The 27,941-nt window shown below is 44.8% G+C and overlaps 1 protein-coding gene and 1 long non-coding RNA gene across 4 annotated transcripts; one reads left to right on the top strand and one right to left on the bottom strand.

Moving 5' to 3' along the window:
* Positions 1-126: 126 nt before the first annotated feature.
* On the top strand, positions 127-8,218 carry LOC127331980 (uncharacterized). Of its 3 annotated transcripts, XR_007870136.2 has the most exons (6): positions 127-1,028; positions 1,540-1,734; positions 1,934-2,032; positions 7,381-7,485; positions 7,569-7,703; positions 7,912-8,218. It is a non-coding gene; the product is annotated as an uncharacterized lncRNA (long non-coding RNA). The 3 variants fall into 3 exon arrangements; XR_007870135.2 differs by lacking the exon at positions 7,569-7,703 and having other exon boundaries at positions 133-1,028; XR_007870133.2 differs by lacking the exons at positions 7,381-7,485; positions 7,569-7,703 and having other exon boundaries at positions 140-1,028.
* Positions 2,381-6,854, bottom strand: LOC139835071 (uncharacterized). Its single transcript, XM_071825055.1, has 3 exons — positions 6,767-6,854; positions 5,783-6,688; positions 2,381-5,697 (listed from the first exon to the last, which is right to left on the bottom strand). Exons 1-3 carry the CDS (start codon positions 6,852-6,854, stop codon positions 2,381-2,383), a joined length of 4,311 nt encoding a protein of 1,436 aa, XP_071681156.1.
* Positions 8,219-27,941: the final 19,723 nt, after the last annotated feature.

The raw sequence follows: 27,941 nt of genomic DNA, 5'->3' as shown, positions 1-27,941 counted from the left end.
AACTCTTCTCCAAGATCCACTAAAGGAACCCTACCACCAAGATCCACTAAGGAATAGCTAGTACTAGTTGAATGCCCGTGCGTTGCTACGGCTTCGATTATATATCTATATTTTCTTTTAATATTTTGAAACAACATCGTGTCGTTGCTTAGTTTTTTTCAAAGTGCTGGGACTATGTATTTTTCATTCTGTTGGTCATATAGAAATATATAGAAAGATGAACAGTAATTGTTCTGATAGTGTATAATCCGTTTTGTTTTCTTTTCACTGAAGTGTACATTTTAAAGAAACTTGAATGTTTTTTTATTGGTACATGAAAATAAAGTCATGAAAATTTAATAAATCATGAATTCTGCATCCTATACACATGGTATTGTCTAAATCTACAAACCTCAACAAAAATTACGCCGCTGAATGCAGTCAAAATGTTGCACAAATTTTCTTGCAGTCAAAATGTTCTACTCCAAAAGAGTCTACATATTTATCTCTCACCTGCAAAAAAAAAGGCGCATAGGCAGAGGTATGGATACATGTCACAGGATTCACTCACTCTGTATCGGTCACTGATTTTCTCCTTTCTTCTCCACAGCCACAGGTGACTAACCTCCTTCTTCCCCACGGAGCCGCATCACCTCTATGGCCCTGAAATCCCCACCAAGATGGTGGTGCCGACTAACCCCGCCTTGCTTCTCCGTTCAGGTTTCGGTGGACCCGGCCTGGCCGACGCCCGCGACTTGGCTCAAAATCCACCAGATGACGGAGTTCGAGCTTCTCGCCGTGACGCACGACCTCCTCACCTCCACGCTCTTCCCCACACCCTGGCCCCAGCTCCATCCCTTCACCTCCTTGACGCGGGAGCACCAGAGCGCGGGGCACGATGGTACTGCTGGTGGACACGGCGGGGGCGGACGGAGCGAGGGCGCTAAACCGGCACCACCGCGGATCTCCTACTTCACCGCCCTGGAGCTCCTCGAGCTTTGCCCCCAACGTCCTCGTCTCCGGACACCAGGGCCTCGGTGCCGAGATCGGTAACATCCGCTCTGTTCCCTTTCTTTATTTTCTTTCATAAGTTCAATTCTCAACTTATACCATGGACAACAATGCGTCGGGTACTGGATACAGCATACGGAACGATGGATGTCCTTTATGCTATTACATGTACACAAGTTAATCCTCGGTTGAGCTATAAAAAAGAGTTGATCATAGGTTGGTGTTGTGGATACTGAACTCTTGGCTCAGCTCTGCCTCTGCTAGTTATGTTCATAGTTTGATCGCTCAGACTAAGTTATATGCTTATCTTGGTGGATTGATTTTATTATATGAGTCTTTGGCCCTCCTAGAATTTATTCTTTTCTTACGATTGTCTAGATTTTATTATCTTTGTCTTGTTTCATCAGAATATATGATGGATGCAGTGGTACTGTTTAAATTCTAGTGTGAGATTTGAAGTAGCTTTGTGGTAGCCAAATCATTAGTAGTAGTTTACTTAATATCCATGTATTGCATTTGGGCTTACAATTTAATGTCCATATATTGCAGCAAAGAACCTTTTCCTTGCGGGTGATAAATCCGTAACTTTGCACATGATGGTAATGTGTAGTCGTGGGACTTATGAAGCAACTTCTTCATCTCAGAGAAGGATGTTGGGCAAAACAGTGCGCAAGCTTTTATATCATCTGTTGTGAAAATATCATCTGTTGAGTTCGAATAAGGAGCTTATATACCTGTTTTATGGTGAGATATCTAGTATTTGATTATTTAATCATTCAATTTTCGACTGATACTTCTTGATTTTCATTAGTTATTATCCTGAATGATGAAGGCTCTCTCTGAACACATATTTGCTAAATTATTACCCTTTGTTGCTGGGCATGAAATAGGCAAATGCACTATGCAATTCATACAGACTAAGCTCTTTACACTTCCTCTCCAGGTCCAAGTCCAGTGGTGTCTTTATTGACCTGTATCCTGTGAACACAGTCTGTTGTTATGTATGTGATGATGGAACTGCAATGCTGATTTTTGACGCGAGGTATGCATTATAGCTGAAGAATAAAAAATAATCTAATCTGTATTAGCTTTTTTTCTGCCCATTGTCTTATATTGAAGTACATGGAAGGTCTACGGTTTATATTGTTATTCCTGTTCTTGTTGTCGTTGCCTCCATCAAGAAGAAAATAATAGGCTGTGATTTTAAAATGCTACGTGTTAGTTAAATGGTCTACTCTTTAATTTTTTTATGTCATCACAAATATCTCAGGTGTAAACATAAAATGCACATAAAATATCCATTTAATTAAAATTCAAATATGTTAGCACCCATTACATTTTGAAGATATAATCATCATGAAGGAATATGCTGAAATCTGGTCCATCAAATTCAAGTGTTAAGGACATCCTTGTAAACTATATTTAGCGTGCTCGTTACTAAGGACTCGGTTCTTTTTCTTTTCTTTGAATTGTTGGTCTTGTCCTTGATGGCGAGGATCTTGATGTTGCTTTTCGCGGTGGCTCTGGACAACGCGACGTACAGCTGGCCATGAGAGAATACCGGCTCCGGTAGGTACACGCCCACGGTCGGGATGGTCTGCCCTTGTGCCTTGTTGATTGTCATGGCAAAACTGAGCCTGATGGGGAACTGCTTCCTCTTGAATCTGAACGGGAACATGTCATTGTCGGATGGGCATAGAGGTATCCGAGGAAGAAATACCCTCTCCCCTGCGTGCTGCCCCACGACGATCTCTGCGTCGATGGCGTTATTCTGGAACCCACGGACCACAAGCCTCGTGCCATTACATAGCCCATTAGCTGGGTCAAGGTTCCTCAACAGTATAACGGGGCAATTTATCTTCAATTTAAGCTCATGCGGGGGAAGCCCATTAGGAGTTAGGTCATTCAGGAACTCTTGAGGATAGTAGCCGTGCGGATCGTCCTCCGCACTATCGAAGCTATAGTAGATCCTCTCCTCGCCCTGGAAACGCTCAATCATGTGCATGTTTATTCCATCGACGTTGTTATTCCTTGTTGAGAGGATAGCTCGAGAAGTCATGTAATTAGGATTGTCCATGTTGTGTTCTAGGGCAGGGAACACATGGTTGATCAGCTTCTTGATATCGGCTGCGCTGTCGCCTGTAGACGAGACACATATATCTTCCGGAAGCCAGATGTTTCCGTCCTCGTCAGTTTCCTCGGTGCCGTTACCTACCCTTAGGAGGTAATCTGCGAACCACTCGTCGCTTTGCGCCCTCATGTTCTTGACAAGCCTTAGCTGGCGCATGCCCTTCCAGAGGTTTGAGCTCCGCAGACTTGCGTCGATTATCTGACCCCGTGACCCTTTCCTCACTACAGGAAGCACCTGCCTGAAGTCCCCACCGAACACGATAGTCTTGCCCCCGAAAGGTCTGTTTGGGCATTCCATGATGTCGCGCATGCTTATGTCCAACGCCTCAATTGCCTGCCGTTTTTTCATGGTTGCCTCGTCCCATAGTATGAGTGAAGCCATCCTCAGGAGCTTGGCTGTCCCACTCTGCTTAGTGAAGCTGCATGATTTTCCTTCTTCAAGGTTTAGTGGGATCTTAAACCTCGAGTGGGCTGTCCTGCCTCCTGGCATGATGGAAGCGGCAACTCCTGATGTTGCTGTGGCCAACGCGATCTTTCTCTCACTCCGAACCCTAGCGAGCAGTGCCCTATAAAGGTAGGTCTTCCCCGTGCCTCCTGGGCCATCCACGAAGAATACGCCCCCATCTCCGCTATCAACTGCCGCTAGTATCTGGTCATAGGCAAGCTTCTGCTCGTGGTTTAGTGAGGTCGCTAGAGAAGTGTCTTCCTTGTCTACCTGGATATTGGTTTCCTCGATGACCTCCCTGGCCTCTCCATCTGTGTTGTCGTAGGTCTCGTCGATGTCTGGGAGAGGGAATGAATTTATGTCTTTGCCCATGGACTGCAGCATGCCCCTGATATCAAGTAGCACCTTCTGCTCCACTGCTTTTGGGCATGTGTGTTGGCGCTGGTAGTCATCGGACATCGCCTCAAGGTGCCTATCCCAAAGACCACGCACATCTCCAGGCTCGCAGAATACTAAGATCGTTGCGAAGAGCCTCCTAAGTGAGGCTGGCATGGCGAACTGCTCTGACTCGATAAGACACTCATCGAGCGTGTTGTCGGCCTCGATGAGACCCCTCCTCTCGGCGGCCTCACGGAAGTTATCACATAGCACACCGTTCACTGTTTTGAGATCTTCGAAGGACCTTGAGCCTGGTACGTGGTTTAGAAGCACCCTTAGAAAGTACCGATCCCCCTCAGCAGGATGGGCTGACACGATCCGGCCTACTTGTTGACCCTTGTCCCTTTTCTTCCAGTACTTTGTGTTTTGCCATGTGAAGCTTCTCGGAAAATCTTTGTAAAGAATATCCGGAGCCCATGCGTGCTTCTGATTAGCCACGAAATACTCAGTCAACATGGATGGGGTCTCTTTGGCAGCAACGTCCTTTAGGTTGTCTCCTGCTTTGAACGTGACCATTTGCATATTTTCGAGATGAAGCGGAAGTGGTAGGACCGACGGGTGGTTCTCGCATAGCTTGAAGCCGAATATCCTCCACATGGCCTCCGGTGGAGTAACCCACCTTGCGTCAATGAATCTCTTGATCTCGTCTATGTTACCATCGGCGTCGGGCTTCTCGATATTGAACGAAGTCTGATCGTGGCCCTTGTATACGTACTTATATAGGTACTTGACGGCCTTTATGCTAGAGCACACCTCCACGTTGATGTGGCAGTCAAACATCCGCAAGAGGTAGGGGTTATAAGGCACAACCCATCTGTTGTCTAGCATTTGGCCTTGGACATTCGCACAACGACCGTCCTTCCGTCTCCGATAAATGGGGTATGAGTCTTTCCCCTGTACGGTGGTTTCATTGAATGCCCGCGGGTACCTACACTTGCACGACCCATCTTGCATGCACACGTTGTTTGGCTTGAGGACACCGCATGGACCATGCATCATATGCTTCACGACTATGGCGTATAGCTCCGGGTACTTATTCTTGTCCGGGAGCTCGGCGGATATGACGCGGTCGTACTGCTCTGGCACAATGAGCTTATATTCTGAGTCCATGATCAACAAAAAATGGGCGTGCGGGAGGCCCCTTTTCTGGAACTCGACCACGTAGACGTAGGCCTTCACAACACCCAAAATATGCTTCTTGGTCAGCATCTCTTTCATCATCTCGAGCTTGGCCCTAAACACTCGGACCACAATGTCTGGTCGGTCTTGAGGGGTTTGTCCTGGAAATAGTGCATCCTGTATCTCGTGCCAGTTTGGGTTGCAGGTCATCGTCAAGAAGATGTCAGGCTTGCCGTACGTCTGCACCAACGCCATGGCGTCCATATGTCTACGCTTCATGTCTCGGAAGCTCCCCTGGAACTTCCATGGGAGAACAATCCTTGTGCCAACAGCGCTTGCGCGAGTCTCTCCGGCCGTGATGCTATCAACAATGCCTTTATATAGATCCGCACGTATCTCCGTTTGGTGCTCCCTGAACCAACTCAGCCTGCATCCCTCAATCTTTATGTACATGTCGACCGCAAACTGTTGGAACAAGCGCCCACCATGTAGTATGGGGTTGAATATAGCCAGCCGCGTCTGTAGTCGGTAACAGTAGTAATCTCTGACGGAGACGCATATATTGCCACCTCCATCTGTGTGAAAGACATAAAAAAACAAGGTTAGGCAAAATACGAAGAGGATATACAAAAAATGTAGAAGTGTCTTGAACAGCCAAACCTTCGTCGTCACGGTCCTCTCTTGACTTTTGCGCAACATGCCAAGGCGTATCACGTTTAGGGAGATTTGGATGCCATCCGAGCTCCCCCTTGGGGAAAAAGAGGGGGTACGAGAGCGGGTCATAGCATCCTTGTGTGGCCTGTATACTATGCCTCTCATTGTTGTCACCGTAGAGGATAATGCTGCGCTTGAATCTATTTGCCAAGTCACTCCCCTCGACCCAGATTGCAGCCACCTCAGACGACACCGGTAAATTGTATCTCCGTTGGTCTAGCTTCTTGTCGGTGTTTAGTTCTATACGGTAGTTCTCGAGGTTGTCCTTGTAGGCGCCCAAACTCCTAAATTTCTCAGAGTAGGGGTTTCCTCTTAGTATGTCCACAACCTTCCGAACGACCTCTTGGTCCAGGTCCTTGGTGGCTTCCTTTCGATGGATCAGGCTGGGATCATCGTCGTAGAAGTAGAGTTGTAGATGTTCCGGGCGAGAGTTTGGTCCGAACGAATGCATGTTGTGGTATAATTTGCCTTGCGCCCGGAATGTGTACACCCCGGACCTCATGTTGGTGCAGCTATTGTCTAGGCTGACACCAAGAGTTGTGAATGAGAAGTGGCCGTTGAAGAATCTTATGCTCTCCCGAAAATGCCGAGAGTCTGCATCCGCGCTAGACCATAGCCTCATAAGCTCTGGGATAGGCTCCGATTCAGCTAGCTTGATATTTCCGTTTCGACAACAGAAACCGTCGGTCTCACGCTCAAACTTCTTGGCATGGCAATGTTCGCAGTCCGGTTCTGGCTTCAGGATGTGCGTGTTTGTTGGGAGATTTGAGTACACAAAGTCAAAAGGATCGATAGATTCCGCACTGGATGAGTCCATTTGTGTGTCGAGGTGTATGTCATCAGCGTCATAACCTACATGCATAGGATATCACATCAATGAATATCTTCATATTGACTCGTAGCAGACGATTGAAAGGATGGCATAAGTACCTTCACGAGCATACATACAGTACTCCTCATCCATGAGATCATCAGGGATGGCATTCTCATCCATGATACCACTAAGGAATGCATCCATGTCGCCTACACCATTATCGGTCTGGTAAGTACAACAATATGGAAATTCTAGATCCGGTACGAACGATGGTTTAATTGCCATGGCATAAATAAAGGGAGTGAAGATTTGTGTGTTACCATTGGTCCCGATGGTATACTCCGGCGTGCTCGATGAAGGTGACACAGGAGGTGAAGAAGTTCCCTCCTTGGCGGGTGACCCGTGTGTGCTTGATCCTAGATTTATCTTTGGGCATGGCATCGCAATGGATTCAGGACACGGGGTGTTCCTCCTAGCCGCAGCGTTTGCCCTGCGTTTAGCCCTCTTCTCTTCAGTTAATCTCTGTGTAGATGTGCGTTGTTCGACCAGTCTTCTATGTCCATTAATCTTATTCTTTTGTTCAACCGACAAACTATTTCGTTTAGCTCTTCTACGTGCATTAATATTCTCCTTTTGCTCAGTTGTCAAACTATTTCTTCTAGCTCTATCACGTTCACGTCTTGCTTGATTTTTATCTTCTATAATGTTGTTATCCATTTTCTGCAAATAGGAAAACTAAAAGTTAGACATCCCATACTCAATTTCTTCAAACTGGACAAGTGAGGTGCTTTGAAGGCCAGGAGCCTCAGCTCGTGTACACACGCCAGGAGCCTCTGTACGTTTTAGAAAGACAAACCGATATGCAATGTTAATGTCAGATTAAATACAGTGCAGATAGAAACTCTAACTTTTCTCCAGAATGCAGCATAGTGGCCTGCCTGTAAACTGTGCTACCTTTGCAAGAATTTGATTACAGGCACCTGTGTGCCATTGAGAGTTTTCAAAATAAACATATGCATTCAACTAAAATCAGGTTGAAACTAATGACAGAAGGTACTTAGTATAAGAAGTTGTTTATTAGATTCATGACCACATTTGGATTTAACTTTAGCGATTATTTTTTCTGATTAACTGAACCTGATCCGGTCATTATTTTTTTCTTGCTGTGAACTGTTTTACATGAAGATCATGCTTTGCAATGTTAATTCTCGTTTTGCTTACCTTGGCTGATTAATTCTCGTTTTGCTTACCTTGGTTGTAGCATGGGTGGACTCTCCGACGAGACGGCAGCGACAACGTAACTTGGTTGGTAGACGTTGGAGTTGTAGCGAGACGACAGCCACAAAGACGGCAGCAACAGATGTTTGGCTAGGTGTGAGATCGTCAGACAGAAGTCGTCGCTGTGAGATCGTCAGATGGTAGCGACAGAAAATTGTTTTTCTGGTTGAAATTGTATCTCCGGTGGAACTGTGGAAGTGTTTTTCTGGGCGAAGTTGTATCTCCGGTGGAGGTAGTATGGTTTTATTTATGCGGCCTGATTTCGTGGTCGTCCAAATTTCTTTCTGAAATCGTATTGTAGCAGAGTACGTATCATAGTCGTGGTCGTCCAAATTTCTGTGGATTGGCGTTGGACTTTCCTTTTTTTTTTGTTCGGTGAGGGTCCAAATTTGTTCAATGAGGGTTGGCGTGGCCCAAAGGCCCAAACGTTGTTTCAGTACGAGACCCAAAGGCCCAAATCGCCCAAACGTTGTTTCAGTACCATGGAGCGAGCCTGTTTTGAGATCGAGCGAGCCTGTTTTGAGACGGACGCGACACGCGAGCCTGTTTTGAGACTGTTTTGAGACGGACGTACCACGGTTGCATTGCCGTTTAATAGTAAAGATTGGTGAAATCTCTCTTGGTAGAACTATAGATCGGGGTCTCCTCCACCTATCCTCAAAGTTTGGGCAAGATTGGTTGGATGGGGAAGGAGATCCTCAAGGATTAAGCTCAGCAACAATGGAGGAGAGAGAGGGGGAAGAGATAAAATCGTGTTGGGGAAGAAGGGGCCCTTAAATAGGCTCCTCCAAATCCAACCGTTATGTCCAGATTTGGCCTAAGCGGTACTACCGCTTTGGGTAGGCGGTACTACCGCTCTGAGTTCGAATTCCTTCCAGATCTGGTCAAAGGACGCAGAGCGGTAATACCGCACGAGGTACCGCTCGAGGTACCGCAACAGGGTCCAAACCTTACTGGACTCGAAGCGGTACCAGGGCGGTACGACCGTAACTCGGTTAGGGTACCTAAATGGTACCTTGAGCGGTACTACCGCTCGTGAGCGGTACTACCGCCCCAGGTACTGCAGGGGTACCGCAGCGTGTTTCTGGAGGACGAATCAGCGCAGACTCAGAGCGGTACTGACATAGGCATCCCAAATGGGCCTGCCGAAGATAGTACCCGGGGTTTACTGAAGGCCCACTACCCGAAGAATAAGAAGATTCGGAAGCCCAAGATATTATTAAAGGAAAGCTAGAGTTGTAATAGGAAGCATTATTTGTAATCTTTCGGGATGAGTTAGAAACCCTCCCGGACTCTGTAACTTGTACAATACGAATCCCTCGGCTCCGCCTCCTATATAAAGGGGAGTCGAAGGACAAAGAAAGCATCGAATCATTGTCTCTCAAACCCTAGTTTTCATAATCGTCGAGTACTTTTCGGCTGAAACCTTCGAGATCTACTTGCCCTCTACTTCCAACTAAACCCTAGTCTACAACCCGTAGGCATTGACAAGTTAATACCTTGTCAATTGGCGCCGTCTGTGGGAACTAGAGGCGTCAAGGATCTGATCTCGATGGCACGTTCAAGATCATCGACTTCATCAACCGCAAGCAACGCGATGGATCGAGGTAAACAGATCGCAACTGGTCTTGTCGATTTTGTTCCTCACCCGCCCTCCCGTTTGGATGCATATGCGTATCTGGAGGAGCCTATGGAGATGACGTTCGGAAGATTTCACTTTCGCATCGAGAAAGAGGGATCGTATCGTGTCGAAATTCCGATTTCGTCGGGATCGTCGGCGGTCGATTCCGATTTTTCAAGCTATACATCGTCAACCGAATCAGGAGAGGAAGAAACTTCGTCATCACGCTTCATCAGCACCAGGGCAAGAGAAAAACTTGCCAAGATCTTCAGTGACATGTCGTTTGAGTCATCTGCGGACTCCTATATAAGCGATGGCTCAAGCAGTGTCGATAGCTACGACTTCATCGACAAATCTACTACAGTGGGCAAGGTCTTCGCCAATCTTCATGATGGTGTCACCAAACCTAACATAGATCTGAATACAAAATATCATCAGATTTATGTCATCGGAGAGCCAAGTCGTGATCAGGAGGAAACATCTGAGGCTTTCGACGATTTGGGAAATCCATACGTCGATCCCTCTGATTTGCGACGAGGCCTAGGCAATAAATATATCGGGCCACAGCCGCGAGACAGAGTTCGACTCCCGCAAGCAGCATGGGATAGAGCCGCAAGGGCTATAGATGGCTCAGAGCCAATGGCTACCACAGCCACGCTAGAAGAATTACAAGCATATCAATATAGGCTCGCACGAGCTGCAAGGGAATTGGAAAAACAGACAGCTGAGCTAAACAGAAGAAAAGAGGCAGCCTCTGCATCAAGTAGGCGAAGGGCAGAGCTGAGTCGACAATCTAGAACTTCGGGTGATAGCCACAGGGAAGCTTGGAACAGAGCAAGATCAAGGTTGCAAAACGTACCTGAAGGAGAAAGAGAGCACTTGGTTCAAAACCTCGACATGTCTTTTATGTCGATAGACACAAGAGGAAACATCATCCCCAAGACACCAGAAGCTGGGTATATGGCGACACAAGCTTTCATCCTTGCATCCAGGCCACCACCAGGAGATCCAAGGGAGGCACTGTATAACATGGCAATGGCAGGAGTTGGAGCCATGGGGACGGCGTTTGTGTCAACACCTCCCGAAGGAACAGCAAGGCAAAATAGTCCACGACCTACGGCAGCAACAGCAGCAGCTCCCGAAGGACCAAGTGGAGCAAGGGACATGGCAGCACAAGCAAGAGTCGACAGAGCGCGACAAAGCAGAAGGGAACATCGGCAGTCCCTAGAGCTAAACGACGAGGATATGTGTGGGTTGCCATGCTTCACAAGGAGAGTTCGAAAAACTCGAGTCCCTTCAGGATTCAAGTTACCCGATAACTTCAAGAAATTCGACGGCCTTCAAGATCCAGAAGATTGGCTAATCGATTATCTCGAGACGGTGAAGCTCACAGGAGGAACCAGAGCAACAGCTATGCAAAGCATCCAGGTGCATCTGAGTGGAGCCGCACGATCTTGGATAAAGAAACTTCCTCCAGGATCTATCGACAGCTGGGAAACCTTCGAGGACGTGTTCGTCAAGAACTTCCAATCCACATGTAAAAAACCTGCGTCATTAGAGGAGCTAAGAGCGTGCCGACAAAAGCCAGACGAGCCTATGAGAAAATATATTCAAAGGTGGAATATCATCAAAAACTCGGCAGAAAATATATCTGACGAGAGAGCAATAGATGCATTTTTCGCAGGGATCAGGCGTGGAGATTTTGTCGAGGATTTGGGGAGGACCAATCCAAAGACAGTATCCGCGTTAATGGAAATAGCAAATAGATGGGCAGATGGAGAAGATGTTGTTCACAACAAACGGCATAGGTCGCCAGAGGAAGACCGCGGTAGAAATTATCAACCAAGGCGACGATTTCCTCGGCAGTACTCGAGCTATGATGCTCCAGGACAAATCTTGGCTGGTTTCCAAGCAAGCGCAGGAGGAAACAACAGAGATGAGTACCAGAGAAGCAACGAGCAATGAGGCGACAATAGAGATGACTCTCGAAACAATAGACAAAATAGCGGGCCAAGGTTCCAGAGACCTTTTGTGTCTCCCGAAGAGATGATGAACGGGCCGTGTCAGATGCACTTTTTCCTCGACAGCAACGGAAAAATACAGTCAGGACATCTGCAGAAGGATTGTCGCAATTTCCAGGCAATGCTAAGGTATGCAGGGCATGCTAATGCTCAGGCAGCACAGAGAAACCCTCGAGAACCCATGAGTGAGATTCACTTGCCACCTCCTCCCGCGATTACGGACGACAATCGACATCAGCTCAGAATAGCGGCAGCACCTCCACCACCACCTTACGTGGATCCTAACTCTAACGGAGCGGTCTCGATGATTCAGAAGGGAAGGCCATCCAATAGAGCTCAGAAAGTAATCTCGCGGCAGGTGTTCATGGCAGAAAAAATGCCTCCACCAACAGTCGAGTACCTTAATTGGTCAGGGCAAGACATTGGCTTCACCATAGCGGACCATCCACAGCAAGTTCCTCGACCAGGGCAGTCAGCACTCATACTACCAGCGGTCATCGCAGGATTTGACGTATCTCGCGTGTTTATAGATGGTGGCAGCAGCTTAAACCTTATGTACGCAGATACATTAAGGAATATGAACATATCCCTAGCAAACCTAAAGCCAACAGACACGAGATTCCACGGTATCACACCAGAGAAGCCAAGCTATCCGCTGGGGAAGATTAATCTCGACGTTCAGTTTGGGACCCGAGAAAATTATAGAATCGAGAAGTTGGAGTTTGAAGTCGTAGATTTCCCATCACAGTACCACGCTCTGTTGGGATGACCAGCATATGCTAGATTTATGGCGGTACCACATTACACGTACCTGTTATGGAGGATGCCTGGACCTAAGGGACCAATCACAGTCAAAGGAAGCTTCGCCCTAGCCGATAAATGTGATAAGGATTTTCATCGAATATCAGAAACTTTCGGGATGCAAGCTGAGTATTTGGCGTCAAGGCTCATGACTGACTACGACGTGCTGCCAGACGTTGGAAGGCCAAATAAAGAATCAACTTTCAACACTGAGAAAAATTCTAAGGAGGTGCAGATTCACCCGACAGACCCAAAAAAGACGACATCCATCGCAAACGACATGGACCTCGCATAGGAAAGCGCGCTCGTCGAGTTCCTCCGTGAGAACTGGAAAATCTTTGCATGGTGTCCAGCTGACATGCCAGGAATACCCAGGGAACTTGCCGAGCACCACCTAAACCTGGATCCACTAGCGAGACCAATCAAACAACCTTTGCGACGTTTTTCGGAACCAAACCGCAAGGCTATGCTGCCAGAAATTGATCGACTAAGAGAAGATGGTTTCATCAAGGAGCTGCACACAGAGGCCACATGGGTAGCAAATCCAGTGTTGGTGCCGAAGAAAAACACTAAGGTCCTTCGCATGTGCGTCGACTTTACGTGTCTTGATACGTCTCCGACGTATCGATAATTTCTTATGTTCCATGCCACATTATTGATGATATCTACATGTTTTATGCACACTTTATGTCATATTCGTGCATTTTCTGGAACTAACCTATTAACAAGATGCCGAAGTGCCGATTCTTTGTTTTCTGCTGTTTTTGGTTTCAGAAATCCTAGTAAGGAAATATTCTCGGAATTGGACGAAATCAACGCCCAGGGTCATATTTTGCCACGAAGCTTCCAGAAGACCGAGGAGTCAACGAAGTGGGGCCACGAGGTGGCCAGGAGGGCAGGCGGCGCGGCCCCACCCTTGGCCGCGCCGCCCTGTCTCCTGGGCCCCTCGCGTCGCCCCCTGACCTACCCTTCCGCCTACTTAAAGCCTTCGTTGCGAAACCCCCAGTACCGAGAGCCATGATACGAAAAACCTTCCAGAGACGCCGCCGCCACCAATCCCATCTCGGGGGATTCAGGAGATCGCCTCCGGCACCCTGCCGGAGAGGGGATTCATCTCCCGGAGGACTCTACGCCGCCATGGTCGCCTCCGGAGTGATGTGTGAGTAGTCTACCCCTGGACTATGGGTCCATAGCAGTAGCTAGATGGTTGTCTTCTCCTCATTGTGCTTAATTGTCGGGTCTTGTGAGCTGCCGAACATGATCAAGATCATCTATCTGTAATTCTATATGGTGTGTTTGTTGGGATCCGATGAATAGAGAATACTATGTTATGTTGATTATCAATTTATATCTATGTGTTGTTTATGATCTTGCATGCTCTCCGTTACTAGTAGATGCTCTGGCCAAGTAGATGCTTGTAACTCCAACAGGGAGTATTTATGCTCGATAGTAGGTTCATGTCTCCATGAATCTGGGGGAGTGACAGAAACCTCTAAGATTATGGATGTGCTGTTGCCACTAGGGATAAAACATTGATGCTATGTCCGAGGATGTAGTTATTGATTACATTACGCGCAATACTTAATGCAATTGTCTGTTGTTAGCAACTTAATACTGGAAGGGGTTCGGATGATAACCTGAAGGTGGACTTTTTAGGCATAGATGCATGCTGGATAGCGGTCTATGTACTTTGTCGTAATGCCCAATTAAATCTCACTATACTCATCATAATATGTATGTGCATGGTCATGCCCTCTCTATTTGTCAATTGCCCAACTGTAATTTGTTCACCCAACATGCTGTTTATCTTATGGGAGAGACACCTCTAGTGAACTGTGGACCCCGGTCCAATTCTCTATACTGAAATACAATCTACTGCAATACTTGTTCTACTGTTTTCTGCAAACAATCATCTTCCACACTATACATCTAATCCTTTGTTACAGCAAGCCGGTGAGATTGACAACCTCGCTGTTTCGTTGGGGCAAAGTACTTGGTTTGTGTTGTGCAGGTTCCACGTTGGCGCCGGAATCCCTGGTGTTGCGCCGCACTACATCTCGCCGCCATCAACCTTCAACGTGCTTCTTGGCTCCTACTGGTTCGATAAACCCTTGTTTCATACTGAGGGAAAACTTGCCGCTGTACGCATCACACCTTCCTCTTGGGGTTCCCAACGGACGTGTGCTACACGCCATCAAGCAATTTTTCTGGCGCCGTTGCCAGGGAGATCAAGACACGCTGCAAGGGGAGTCTCCACATCCCAATCTCTTTACTTTGTTTTTGTCTTGCTTAGTTTTATTTACTACTTTGTTTGCTGCACTAAATCAAAATACAAAAAAAATAGTTGCTAGTTTTACTTTATTTGCTATCTTGTTTGCTATATCAAAAACACAAAAAAAATTAGTTGCTTATATTTGCTTTACTTATTTCAACATGTTTCCTTTTAATTTTACCGTAAAAAACATGCCGGTAGGGCGCGGGTCTATAATTGGGAGAAATAATATAGAAGAATTTTTCAACCATGTTAGTACCGTTGATGATTTTGAAGATAGACATTTGGTAGACCTTGCTCCTACTTATGAAATTGCTGCTACTGCTTTAGTTCGCATGTTGGAAACTAAATTTGTTAATCTCAATCCTATAATCCAACACATGTTTCTTACACTCGGTGATATGGAAGAAGGGGAAAAGAAAGATTTTGTTTTAGAAACCGTTCTTAGAGAATTTGGTGGTATAGCAAGAGAGGCTAGAAAGGTCTTTGCTAAATATAATATGCTTGGTTCTTATAACAATTTTGTTAGTCTCCTTGAAAAAATGGACATGGAGAGAATAAGGTACACTAATAATATTAATGATGGTGGGGAGATCAAAGCACCAATACCATGCAAGCTCCTAGCGATGAATGATGCACTAGAAAATAACTATGCTTGGCTTGTTCCTGAAAATTTGTTTGATGAGAGTAGCAAGCCCAAGACTAATGAAAAGGGAGACGCTAAAACTTATGTATCCAACATACTATGCATGGTTGAGAAAACTCCACACCCCGCTGTAGACGCACCATCCTTCGATAATACTTGATACACACTTTCTGCGCCTAGCTGAAAGGCGTTAAAGAAAAGCGCTTATGGGAGACAACCCATGTTTTTACTACAGTACTTTGTTTTTATTTTGTGTCTTGGAAGTTGTTTACTACTGTAGCAACCTCTCCTTATCTTAGTTTAGTGTTTTGTTGTGCCAAGTAAAGTCGTTGATAGTAAGGTTCATACTAGATTTGGATTACTGCGCAGAAACAGATTTTTTTGCTGTCACGAATCTGGGCAAAATTCTCTGTAGGTAACTCAGACAATTATGCCAATTTACGTGAGTGATCCTCAGATATGTACGCAACTTTCATTCAATTTGAGCATTTTCATTTGATCAAGTCTGGTGCCTCAATAAAATTCGTCAATACGAACTGTTCTGTTTTGACAGATTCTGCCTTTTATTTCGCATTGCCTGTTTTGTTATGTTCGATGGATATTTTGATTCCATTGAATTTCAGTAGCTTTGTGCAATGTCCAGAAGTGTTAAGAATGATTATGTCACCTCTGAACATGTATATTTTGATTGTGCACTAACCCTCTAATGAGTTGTTTTGAGTTTGGTGTGGAGGAAGTTTTCAAGGATCAAGAGAGGGAGATGATACAACATGATCAAGGAGAGTGAAAGCTCTAAGCTTGGGGATGCCCCGGTGGTTCACCCCTGCATATAACAAGAAGACTCAAGCGTCTAAGCTTGGGGATGCCCAAGGCATCCCCTTCTTCATCGACAACATTATCAGGTTCCTCCCCTGAAACTATATTTTTATTCCATCACATCTTATGTGCTTTGCTTGGAGCGTCGGTTTGTTTTTTTTTGTTTTGTTTGAATAAAATGGATCCTAGCATTCTTTGTGTGGGAGAGAGACACGCTCCGCTGTTGCATATGGACAAGTATGTCCTTAGGCTTTACTCATAGTATTCATGGCGAAGTTTCTTCTTCGTTAAATTGTTATATGGTTGGAATTGGAAAATGATACATGTAGTAATTGCTATAATGTCTTGGATAATGTGATACTTGGCAATTATTGTGCTCATGTTTAAGCTCTTGCATCATATACTTTACACCTATTAATGAAGAAATACATAGAGCATGCTAAAATTTGGTTTGCATATTTGGTCTCTCTAAGGTCTAGATAATTTCTAGTATTGAGTTTGAACAACAAGTAAGACGGTGTAGAGTCTTATAATGTTTTCAATATGTCTTTTATGTGAGTTTTGCTGCACCGCTTCATCCTTGTGTTTGTTTCAAATAGCCTTGCTAGCCTAAACCTTGTATCGAGAGGGAATACTTCTCATGCATCCAAAATACTTGAGCCAACCACTATGCCATTTGTGTCCACCATACCTACCTACTACATGGTATTTCTCCGCCATTCCAAAGTAAATTGCTTGAGTGCTACCTTTAAATTTCCATTCTTTACCTTTACAATATATAGCTCATGGGACAAATAGCCTAAAAACTATTGTGGTATTGAATATGTACTTATGCACTTTATCTCTTATTAAGTTGCTCGTTGTGCGATAACCATGTTCCTGGGGACGCCATCAACTACCCTTTGTTGAATATCATGTGAGTTGCTATGCATGTTCGTCTTGTCTGAAGTAAGGGCGATCTACCACCTTATGGTTAGAGCGTGCATATTGTTAGAGAAGAACATTGGGCCGCTAACTAAAGCCATGATCCATGGTGGAAGTTTCAGTTTTGGACATATATCCTCAATCTCATATGAGAAAATTAATTGTTGCTACATGCTTATGCATAAAAGAGGAGTCCATTATCTGTTGTCTATGTTGTCCCGGTATGGATGTCTAAGTTGAGAATAATCAATAGCGAGAAATCCAATGCGAGCTTTCTCCTTAGACCTTTGTACAGGCGGCATAGAGGTACCCCTTTGTGACACTTGGTTAAAACATGTGCATTGCGATAATCCCGGTAGTCCAAGCTAATTAGGACAAGGTGCGGGCACTATTAGTATACTATGCATGAGGCTTGCAACTTGTAAGATATAATTTACATGATACATATGCTTTATTACTACCGTTGACAAAATTGTTTCTTGTTTTCAAAATCAAAGCTCTAGCACAAATATAGCAATCGATGCTTTCCTCTTTGAAGGACCATTCTTTTACTTTTATGTTGAGTCAGTTCACCTATTTCTCTCCACCTCAAGAAGCAAACACTTGTGTGAACTGTGCATTGATTCCTACATATTTGCTTATTGCACTTATTATATTACTCTACATTGACAATATCCATGAGATATACATGTTACAAGTTGAAAGCAACCGCTGAAACTTAATCTTCCTTTGTGTTGCTTCAATGCCTTTACTTTGAATTATTGCTTTATGAGTTAACTCTTATGCAAGACTTATTGATGCTTGTCTTGAAGTACTATTCATGAAAAGTCTTTGCTATATGATTCACTTGTTTACTCATGTCATTTACATTGTTTTGATCGCTGCATTCACTACATATGCTTACAAATAGTATGATCAAGGTTATGATGGCATGTCACTCCAGAAATTATCTTTGTTTATCGTTTACCTGCTCGGGACGAGCAGGAAATAAGCTTGGGGATGCTGATACGTCTCCGACGTATCGATAATTTCTTATGTTCCATGCCACATTATTGATGATATCTACATGTTTTATGCACACTTTATGTCATATTCGTGCATTTTCTGGAACTAACCTATTAACAAGATGCCGAAGTGCCAGTTGCTGTTTTCTGCTGTTTTTGGTTTCAGAAATCCTAGTAAGGAAATATTCTCGGAATTGGACGAAATCAACGCCCAGGGTCCTATTTTGCCACGAAGCTTCCAGAAGACCGAGGAGTCAACGGAGTGGGGCCACGAGGTGGCCAGGAGGGCAGGCGGCGCGGCCCCACCCTTGGCCGCGCCGCCCTGTCTCCTGGGTCCCTCGCGTCGCCCCCTGACCTACCCTTCCGCCTACTTAAAGCCTTCGTTGCGAAACCCCGATCTGAGAGCCACGATACGGAAAACCTTCCAGAGACGCCGCCGCCGCCAATCCCATCTCGGGGGATTCAGGAGATCGCCTCCGGCACCCTGCCGAAGAGGGGATTCATCTCCCGGAGGACTCTACGCCGCCATGGTCGCCTCCGGAGTGATGTGTGAGTAGTCTACCCCTGGACTATGGGTCCATAGCAGTAGCTAGATGGTTGTCTTCTCCTCATTGTGCTTAATTGTCGGGTCTTGTGAGCTGCCGAACATGATCAAGATCATCTATCTGTAATTCTATATGTTGTGTTTGTTGGGATCCGATGAATAGAGAATACTATGTTATGTTGATTATCAATTTATATCTATGTGTTGTTTATGATCTTGCATGCTCTCCGTTACTAGTAGATGCTCTGGCCAAGTAGATGCTTGTAACTCCAAGAGGGAGTATTTATGCTCGATAGTGGGTTCATGTCTCCGTGAATGCAGGGGAGTGATGAAACCTCTAAGATTATGGATGTGCTGTTGCCACTAGGGATAAAACATTGATGCTATGTCCGAGGATGTAGTTATTGATTACATTACGCGCAATACTTAATGCAATTGTCTGTTGTTAGCAACTTAATACTGGAAGGGGTTCGGATGATAACCTGAAGGTGGACTTTTTAGGCATAGATGCATGCTGGATAGCGGTCTATGTACTTTGTCGTAATGCCCAATTAAATCTCACTATACTCATCATAATATGTATGTGCATGGTCATGCCCTCTCTATTTGTCAATTGCCCAACTGTAATTTGTTCACCCAACATGCTGTTTATCTTATGGGAGAGACACCTCTAGTGAACTGTGGACCCCGGTCCAATTCTCTATACTGAAATACAATCTACTGCAATACTTGTTCTACTGTTTTCTGCAAACAATCATCTTCCACACTATACATCTAATCCTTTGTTACAGCAAGCCGGTGAGATTGACAACCTCGCTGTTTCGTTGGGGCAAAGTACTTGGTTTGTGTTGTGCAGGTTCCACGTTGGCGCCGGAATCCCTGGTGTTGCGCCGCACTATATCTCGCCGCCATCAACCTTCAACGTGCTTCTTGGCTCCTACTGGTTCGATAAACCTTGGTTTCATACTGAGGGAAAACTTGCCGCTGTACGCATCACACCTTCCTCTTGGGGTTCCCAACGGACGTGTGCTACACGCCATCATGTCTCAATAAACATTGTCCAAAGGATCACTTTCCCCTCCCGAGGATCGACCAAATTATCGACTCCACGGCAGGATGTGAACGTCTTTCCTTTTTGGACGCATATTCTGGTTATAACCAGATCAGGTTAAAAGAAGAAGATGAAGTAAAAACAGCGTTCATCACACCTTACAGCGTGTTTTGCTACAGAACAATGCCTTTCGGTCTGAAAAACGCGGGAGCAACATATCAGAGGATGATGCAGAAGTGTTTGGCGATACAGATTGGAAAAAATGTGCAAGTGTACATCGACGATGTCGTCATAACGTCAAAAAAGGGGACGACGCTGATCGAGGATCTCAATGAAACCTTCGACAACCTCAACAAATTGTGCCTCAAGCTGAACCCGACGAAGTGTTCCTTCGGCGTTCCAGCAGGAGAACTTCTTGGGTTTCTAGTTTCAGCAAGAGGGATTGAAGCAAATCCCGACAAAATACAAGCTATCGTAACAATGAGGAAGCCAACAAAGTTTAAAGAAATACAGCAATTAACTGGGCGAGTCGCAGCTTTAAGCAGATTCGTCGCCAGGCTGGGAGAAAAAGCGTTACCGTTTTACGCTTTAATAAAGCAAGGGGAGAAATTCCAGTGGAACGAAGAAGCCGATAGAGCTTTCGAGGATCTGAAACGCACAATCTCGACACCACCAATCTTGGTGGCGCCGAAGGAAAAGGAACCTCTCCTGCTGTACACTGCAGCCACACCCCAGGTGGTTAGCACGGTGCTAGTCGTCGAAAGAGAAGAAGAAGGGAAACTCCATGGAGTGCAAAGGCCGGTATATTTCATCAGTGAAGTTTTATCGCCTTCCAAACAGCGGTACCCGCAGTACCAGAAACTAGCATATGGAGTGATTACAACGGCAAGAAAGTTGCGCCACTATTTTTTGGCACACCCGATAATAGTAGTCAATGAAGCACCTCTCTCAAATATACTGAACAATCCAGAAGCTACAGGGCGTGTCTCCCTTTGGGGAATAGAACTTTCCCCTCGGGACATCACGTATGAAAAAAGAAAGGCAATCAAGTCGCAAGTTTTGCCAGATTTCATTGCAGAGTGGATGGAGCTGCAAAACACGGGACCCCCAGATTTGTCGAGAACTTGGACTATGAACTTTGATGGATCCAAGAGAGTAGAAGGAGCTGGCGCAGGAGTGATACTTATATCACCCGAAGGCGACAAGTTAAAATATGTCCTACGGATGACGTTCCCAAACGCATCCAACAATGAAGCAGAATACGAAGCCCTCATACACGGGATGAAGATGGCGAAAGCTTGCGGCGCAACTCGACTAAAAATCTTTGGCGACTCACAATTGGTGGCTCAGCAAGTTATGAACCAATGTGATGCAGTCAATGATAGCATGATAGCATACAAGGAGGTTTACAATGAGCTTGAGAAGCTGTTTGATGGATGCGAGGTAAATCATATCAGTAGGTTGAGCAATGATGAAGCCGACGTTCTCGCAAACATCGGGTCGCAGTGCCTCCCAATCCCGACAGGTGTATTTTGGGAAGAAATAGCGGAGAGATCCACAAAGCCGAAGAAGGCACAGAAAAAAGCAAAGGAAGAAGAAACTTCGGCGCCCCTCAAAGAGGCCGTGGAGGACGAAGAAGACCAAGAGCTTGTGATGATGGTAGAAGTTCCTTGGATGCAAGCGTACATATCGTATATCCTTAGGAAAGAAATACCCGACGATCCAGTTGTGGCAAGGCGAATTATTCGACGGTCCAAAGCTTTCACAGTGGTCAAAGGGGAGTTATACAAGCGAAGTATTTCAGGCGTCTTGCAAAGGTGCATCACACCCGAAGAAGGAAGGATAATCCTAAAAGATGTGCATGAAGGAATATGTGGTCACCATGCGAGCAGTCGAGCTATTGCAGCCAAGGTTTTTCGGGCAGGATTTTACTGGTTGACAGCAATCGAGGAAGCAAAAGAAATAGTAAGAACCTGCGACGCGTGCCAGAGATTCGCCGCAAAACCTCACTCTCCGGCGGCAGAGCTGATGCCAATACCATTGTCGTGGCCCTTTGCCCAATGGGGACTCTATATGGTTGGCAAGTTGCACAAAGCTTCGCCAGGAGGATATGAGTGCCTGTTGGTTGTTGTCGACAAATTCACAAAGTGGGTAGAAGCGAAGCCAATAAATTCACCAGATGCAGCATCGGCAAAAAAGTTTGTGAAAGGCCTCGTTTTTCGGTTCAGAGTGCCTCATAGCATTGTCACAGACAACGGTACCAACTTTACGTCCAAGGAATTCAAGGAGTACTGCGCAGAAGTAGGCATTAAATTGCACTTTGCGTCAGTTGGGCACCCGCAAACCAATGGCCAAGTCGAGAAAGCCAATGGCATCATCTGCAACGGTATCAAAAAGCGCTTGCTAGGACCGCTTGAAAAGGCTCGACATACCTGGCCAGAAGAATTGCCAAGTGTTTTATGGAGCATCCGAACAACACCAAATACGGCGACACAAGAAACTCCGTTTTTCCTTGTCCATGGAGCCGAAGCAGTACTACCAATTGAGATAGAGCATGATTCTCCAAGAGTGACAGAGTATGACGAGGAAACTTCAAGAAAAGCTTTGGAGGACGACGTAGACGCACTCGATGAAGCTTGAGATGAAGTACTTTCACGAGTCACCAAATACCAGCAGGACCTCAAAAACTACCACAGTCGACGGTTAAGGCCATGATCTTTCCAGGTCGGAGATTTGGTCTTACGGTTAAATCAAAAAAGTACTGAAAAGCTCGAATCGCCATGGCTAGGCCCTTACATCGTCACAGAAGTAATCGAAGGAGGTGCATACAGGATCAAGGACAAGAAGACAGGGGTTCCCGAGAAAAACCCCTGGAACGTGGCGCAGCTCAGGCGGTTCTACGCCTAGAGTCGAAATATAGTCCTCCTCTGTAAAAATACAATGTACTGAAACGCCCGCGAGTTTTCAGACGCACTCTTTTCCTTTTCGGGGCACCGAGTGGGGCCGGAAAGGTTTTTAATGAGGCGGGCTCGCGGTGCTGCAATATAATAAAGATAGTGGAGATATACTTCTTATTCTTCGACACGCTCGGGGGCTCAATGATTTCAAGTTACAAAATATACACAATATAGATAAAATAGACTTACCGAAATATTTCGCTTTGGTACAAGAATACCTCGCTAAATAGAACATCGGGAGCTAACAACTACAAATATAGTATACTTGTCAAAACCCTATTGCTTTGGTCTGAAAACCTCGCAACAAAAATATAGAACTTCGCCACCAAGACACTCGGGGGCTCGCAACCCATCGACAGCAAAATATATATATCTCCTTGTAACAAGAGAAAAATCTTCGGGATAACAAAGCAGCATAAACTCCAGCCAAAAGGCTCGGGGGCTTGACGATCAAAAATAGAAACAATACATATTTTCAGAGTTGACAGCTTTACAATATAGATCATGTTTTCAAATACACAAAGACATATCAATGGTGAAACTACAGCAAGAAAAAAGAGAAAACCCTCAATGGATACCTAGCACATGGTCTATGGTTATTCGCTCATTGGAAGGACGAGTACTATGATCGGCATAGCTACCCTTCACAAAGAACTCAGCATCCATCCGAAGAAGTTCATCCATCATATCTTCGGCTACAGGAGTCACCAGATCATCAATCTTGCCCATGTTTCTCTTTTTCTTAGATATCTTGGCCAGGCACGTGGGAACAATTTGATTCATGGGAAATTTTGGATAGCAAATTTTTATCATCATCATAGCAAATCTTGCGCCAGCAGAGAGTTGAGCCCACACAAAGCCATGGATTCGAGGAGCATCTCGAAATTTTTCCATTAAAGCGGGAAGAGTTTCTGGCATCTTGTTGCGAGGGAACATGGTTCCATAAACCAAAAACAAAGTCTTCGTACAGAAGTCAAGGAAGTCACGGACCTGAGCCGCGCGATCTTGGAATCTGACAATTTGGCGGGTACGCTCAGGGGTAACCCAAAAATTAGAACCATGTTGTGCAGCCAGTCTGAGCAAAACATTGGCTCGAGCTTCAACACGTTGATCTTCGGCAGCAGTATCCAAAAATGAGCCTGGTATAGCAAATAAATTGTCGAGGAAGGAAAGAATAGCGAAAACAACGTCCAGCATGGTTATGAACAGGAAACATACCTGTCATGTCCAGGCTGGCGTCAGTCATTAGCTGAAGCATATAATTTTCTCGAGAAGAAGCTTCGGTAGCTGATGGCGTGTATTTCACACGTTCGTTGGGCAACCCCAAGAGGAAGGTATGATGCGCACAGCAGCAAGTTTTCCCTCAGAAAGAAACCAAGGTTTATCGAACCAGGAGGAGCCAAGAAGCACGTTGAAGGTTGATGGCAGCGAGATGTAGTGCGGCGCAACAACAGTGATTCCGGCGCCAACGTGGAACCTGCACAACACAACCAAAGTACTTTGCCCCAACGAAACAGTGAGGTTGTCAATCTCACCGGCTTGCTGTAACAAAGAGTTAACCGTATTGTGTGGAAGATGATTGTTTGCAGAAAACAGTAGAACAAGTATTGCAGTAGATTGTATTTCAGTAAAGAGAATTGGACCGGGGTCCACAGTTCACTAGAGGTGTCTCTCCCATAAGACGAACAGCATGTTGGGTGAACAAATTACAGTTGGGCAATTGACAAATAAAGAGAGCATGACCATGCACATACATATCATGATGAGTATAGTGAGATTTAATTGGGCATTACGACAAAGTACATAGACCGTCATCCAACTGCATCTATGCCTAAAAAGTCCACCTTCAGGTTATCATCCGAACCCCCTCCAGTATTAAGTTGCAAACAACAGACAATTGCATTAAGTATGGTGCGTAATGTAACTAGTGACTACATCCTTGAACATAGCACTAATGTTTTATCCCTAGTGGCAACAGCACAACACAACCTTAGAACTTTCTGACACTGTCCCAGGTGTCAATGCAGGCATGAACCCACTATCGAGCATAAGTACTCCCTCTTGGAGTTACAAGCATCTACTTGGCCAGAGCATCTACTAGTAACGGAGAGCATGCAAGATCATAAACAACACATAGCATAACTTTGATAATCAACATAACAAGTATTCTCTATTCATCGGATCCCAACAAACGCAACATATAGAATTACAGATAGATGATCTTGATCATGTTAGGCAGCTCACAAGATCCGACAATGATAGCACAATGGGGAGAAGACAACCATCTAGCTACTGCTATAGACCCATAGTCCAGGGGTAGACTACTCACACATCACACCGGAGGCGACCATGGCGGCGTAGAGTCCTCCGGGAGATGATTCCCCTCTCCGGCAGGGTGCCGGAGGCGATCTCCTGGATCCCCCGAGATGGGATCGGCGGCGGCGGCGTCTCTGGAAGGTTTTCCGTATCGTGGTTCTCGGTACTGGGGGTTTCGTCACGGAGACTTTTTATAGGCGGAAGGGCAGGTCAAGAGGCGGCACGGGGGCCCCACACCAGAGGGCCGCGCGGCCAAGGGGGGGGCCGCGCCGCCCTATGGTGTGGCCCCTCCGTGGCCCCTCTTCGTCTCTCCTTCGGACTTCTGGAAGCTTCGTGAGAAAATAGGCCCCTGGGCTTTGATTTCGTCCAATTCCGAGAATATTTCCTTACTAGGATTTCTGAAACCAAAAACAGCAGAAAACAGCAACTGGCACTTCGGCATCTTGTTAATAGGTTAGTTCCAGAAAATGCACGAATATGACATAAAGTGTGCATAAAACATGTAGATAACATCAATAATGTGGCATGGAACATAAGAAATTATCGATACGTCGGAGACGTATCAGCATCCCCAAGCTTAGTTCTGCTCGTCCCGAGCAGGTAAAACGATAACACAGATAATTTCTGGAGTGACATGCCATCATAATCTTGATCATACTATTTGTAAAGCATATGTAGTGAATGCAGCGATCGAAACAATGTATATGACATGAGTAAACAAGTGAATCATATAGCAAAGACTTTTCATGAATAGCACTTCAAGACAAGCATCAATAAGTCTTGCATAAGAGTTAACTCATAAAGCAATAATTCAAAGTAGAGATATTGAAGCAACACAAAAGAAGATTAAGTTTCAGCGGTTGCTTTCAACTTGTAACATGTATATCTCATGGATATTGTCAACATAGAGTAATATAATAAGTGCAATAAGCAAATATGTAGGAATCAATGCACAGTTCACACAAGTGTTTGCTTCTTGAGGTGGAGAGAGATAGGTGAACTGACTCAACATTGAAAGTAAAAGAATGGTCCTCCATAGAGGAAAAGCATCGATTGCTATATTTGTGCTAGAGCTTTGATTTTGAAAACATGAAACAATTTTGTCAACGGTAGTAATAAAGCATATGCATCATGTAAATTATATCTTATAAGTTGCAAGCCTCATGCATAGTGTACTAATAGTGCCCGCACCTTGTCCTAATTAGCTTGGACTACCGGATCATCACAATGCATTGTTTTTACCAAGTGTCACAAAGGGGTACCTCTATGCCGCCTGTACAAAGGTCTAAGGAGAAAGCTCGCATTGGATTTCTCGCTATTGATTATTCTTCAACTTAGACATCCATACCGGGACAACATAGACAACAGATAATGGACTCCTCTTTTATGCATAAGCATATACCAACAATTAATAATTTTCTCATTTGAGATTTGAGGATTGTTGTCCAAAACTGAAACTTCCACCATGGATCATGGCTTTAGTTAGCGGCCCAATGTTCTTCTCTAACATATGCATGCTTAACCATATGGTGGTAGATCTCTCTTACTTCAGACAAGACGGACATGCATAGCAACTCACATGAAATTGAACAATGAATAGTTGATGGCGTCCCCAGTGAACATAGTTATCGCACAACAAGCAACTTAATAAGAGATAAAGTGCATAATTACATATTCAATACCACAATAGTTTTTAAGCTATTTGTCCCATGAGCTATATATTGCAAAGGTGAATGATGGAATTTTAAAGGTAGCACTCAAGCAATTTACTTTGGAATGGCGGAAAATACCATGTAGTATAGGTAGGTATGGTGGACACAAATGGCATAGTGGTTGGCTCAAGTATTTTGGATGCATGAGAAGTATTCCCTCTCGATACAAGGTTTAGGCTAGCAAGGCTTATTTGAAACAAACACAAGGATGAACCGGTGCAGCAAAACTCACATAAAAGACATATTGAAAACATTATAAGACTCTACACCGTCTTCCTTGTTGTTCAAACTCAATACTAGAAATTATCTAGACCTTAGAGAGACCAAATATGCAAACCAAATTTTAGCATGCTCTATGTATTTCTTCATTAATGGGTGCAAAGCATATGATGCAAGAGCTTAATCATGAGCACAACAATTGCCAAGTATCACATTACCCAAGACATTTATAGCAATTACTACATGTATCATTTTCCAATTCCAACCATATAACAATTTAACGAAGGAGAAACTTCGCCATGAATACTATGAGTAGAAACCAAGGACATACTTGTCCATATGCTACAGCGGAGCGTGTCTATCTCCCATAAAGTGAATGCTAGGATCCATTTTATTCAAACAAAACAAAAAACAAAAACAAACCGACGCTCCAAGAAAAGCACATAAGATGTGATGGAATAAAAATATAGTTTCAGGGGAGGAACCTGATAATGTTGTCGATGAAGAAGGGGATGCCTTGGGCATCCCCAAGCTTAGACGCTTGAGTCTTCTTGATATATGCAGGGGTGAACCACCGGGTGCATCCCCAAGCTTAGAGCTTTCACTCTCCTTGATCATGTTGCATCATACTCCTCTCTTGATCCTTGAAAACTTCCTCCACACCAAACTCGAAACAACTCATTAGAGGGTTAGTGCACAATATAAATTGACATATTCAGAGGTGACACAATCATTCTTAACACTTCTGGACATTGCATAATGCTACTGGACATTAATGGATCAAATAAATTCATCCAACATAGCGAAAGAGGCAATGCGAAATAAAAGGCAGAATCTGTCAAAACAGAACAGTTCGTATTGACGAATTTTAAAATGGCACCAGACTTGCTTAAATGAAAATGCTCAAATTGAATGAAAGTTGCGTACATATCTGAGGATCATGCACGTAAATTGGCTTAATTTTCTGAGCTACCTACAGGGAGGTGGACTCAGATTCGTGACAGCAAAGAAATCTGGAACTGTGCAGTAATCCAAATCTAGTACTTACTTTTCTATCAACGGCTTAACTTGGCACAACAAAACACAAAACTAAGATAAGAAGAGGTTGC

This window comes from Lolium perenne, chromosome 2, assembly GCF_019359855.2.
Source record: "Lolium perenne isolate Kyuss_39 chromosome 2, Kyuss_2.0, whole genome shotgun sequence".
Classification (NCBI taxonomy): Eukaryota; Viridiplantae; Streptophyta; class Magnoliopsida; order Poales; family Poaceae; genus Lolium; species Lolium perenne.
This window is presented reverse-complemented; position numbering and strand designations above follow the sequence as displayed.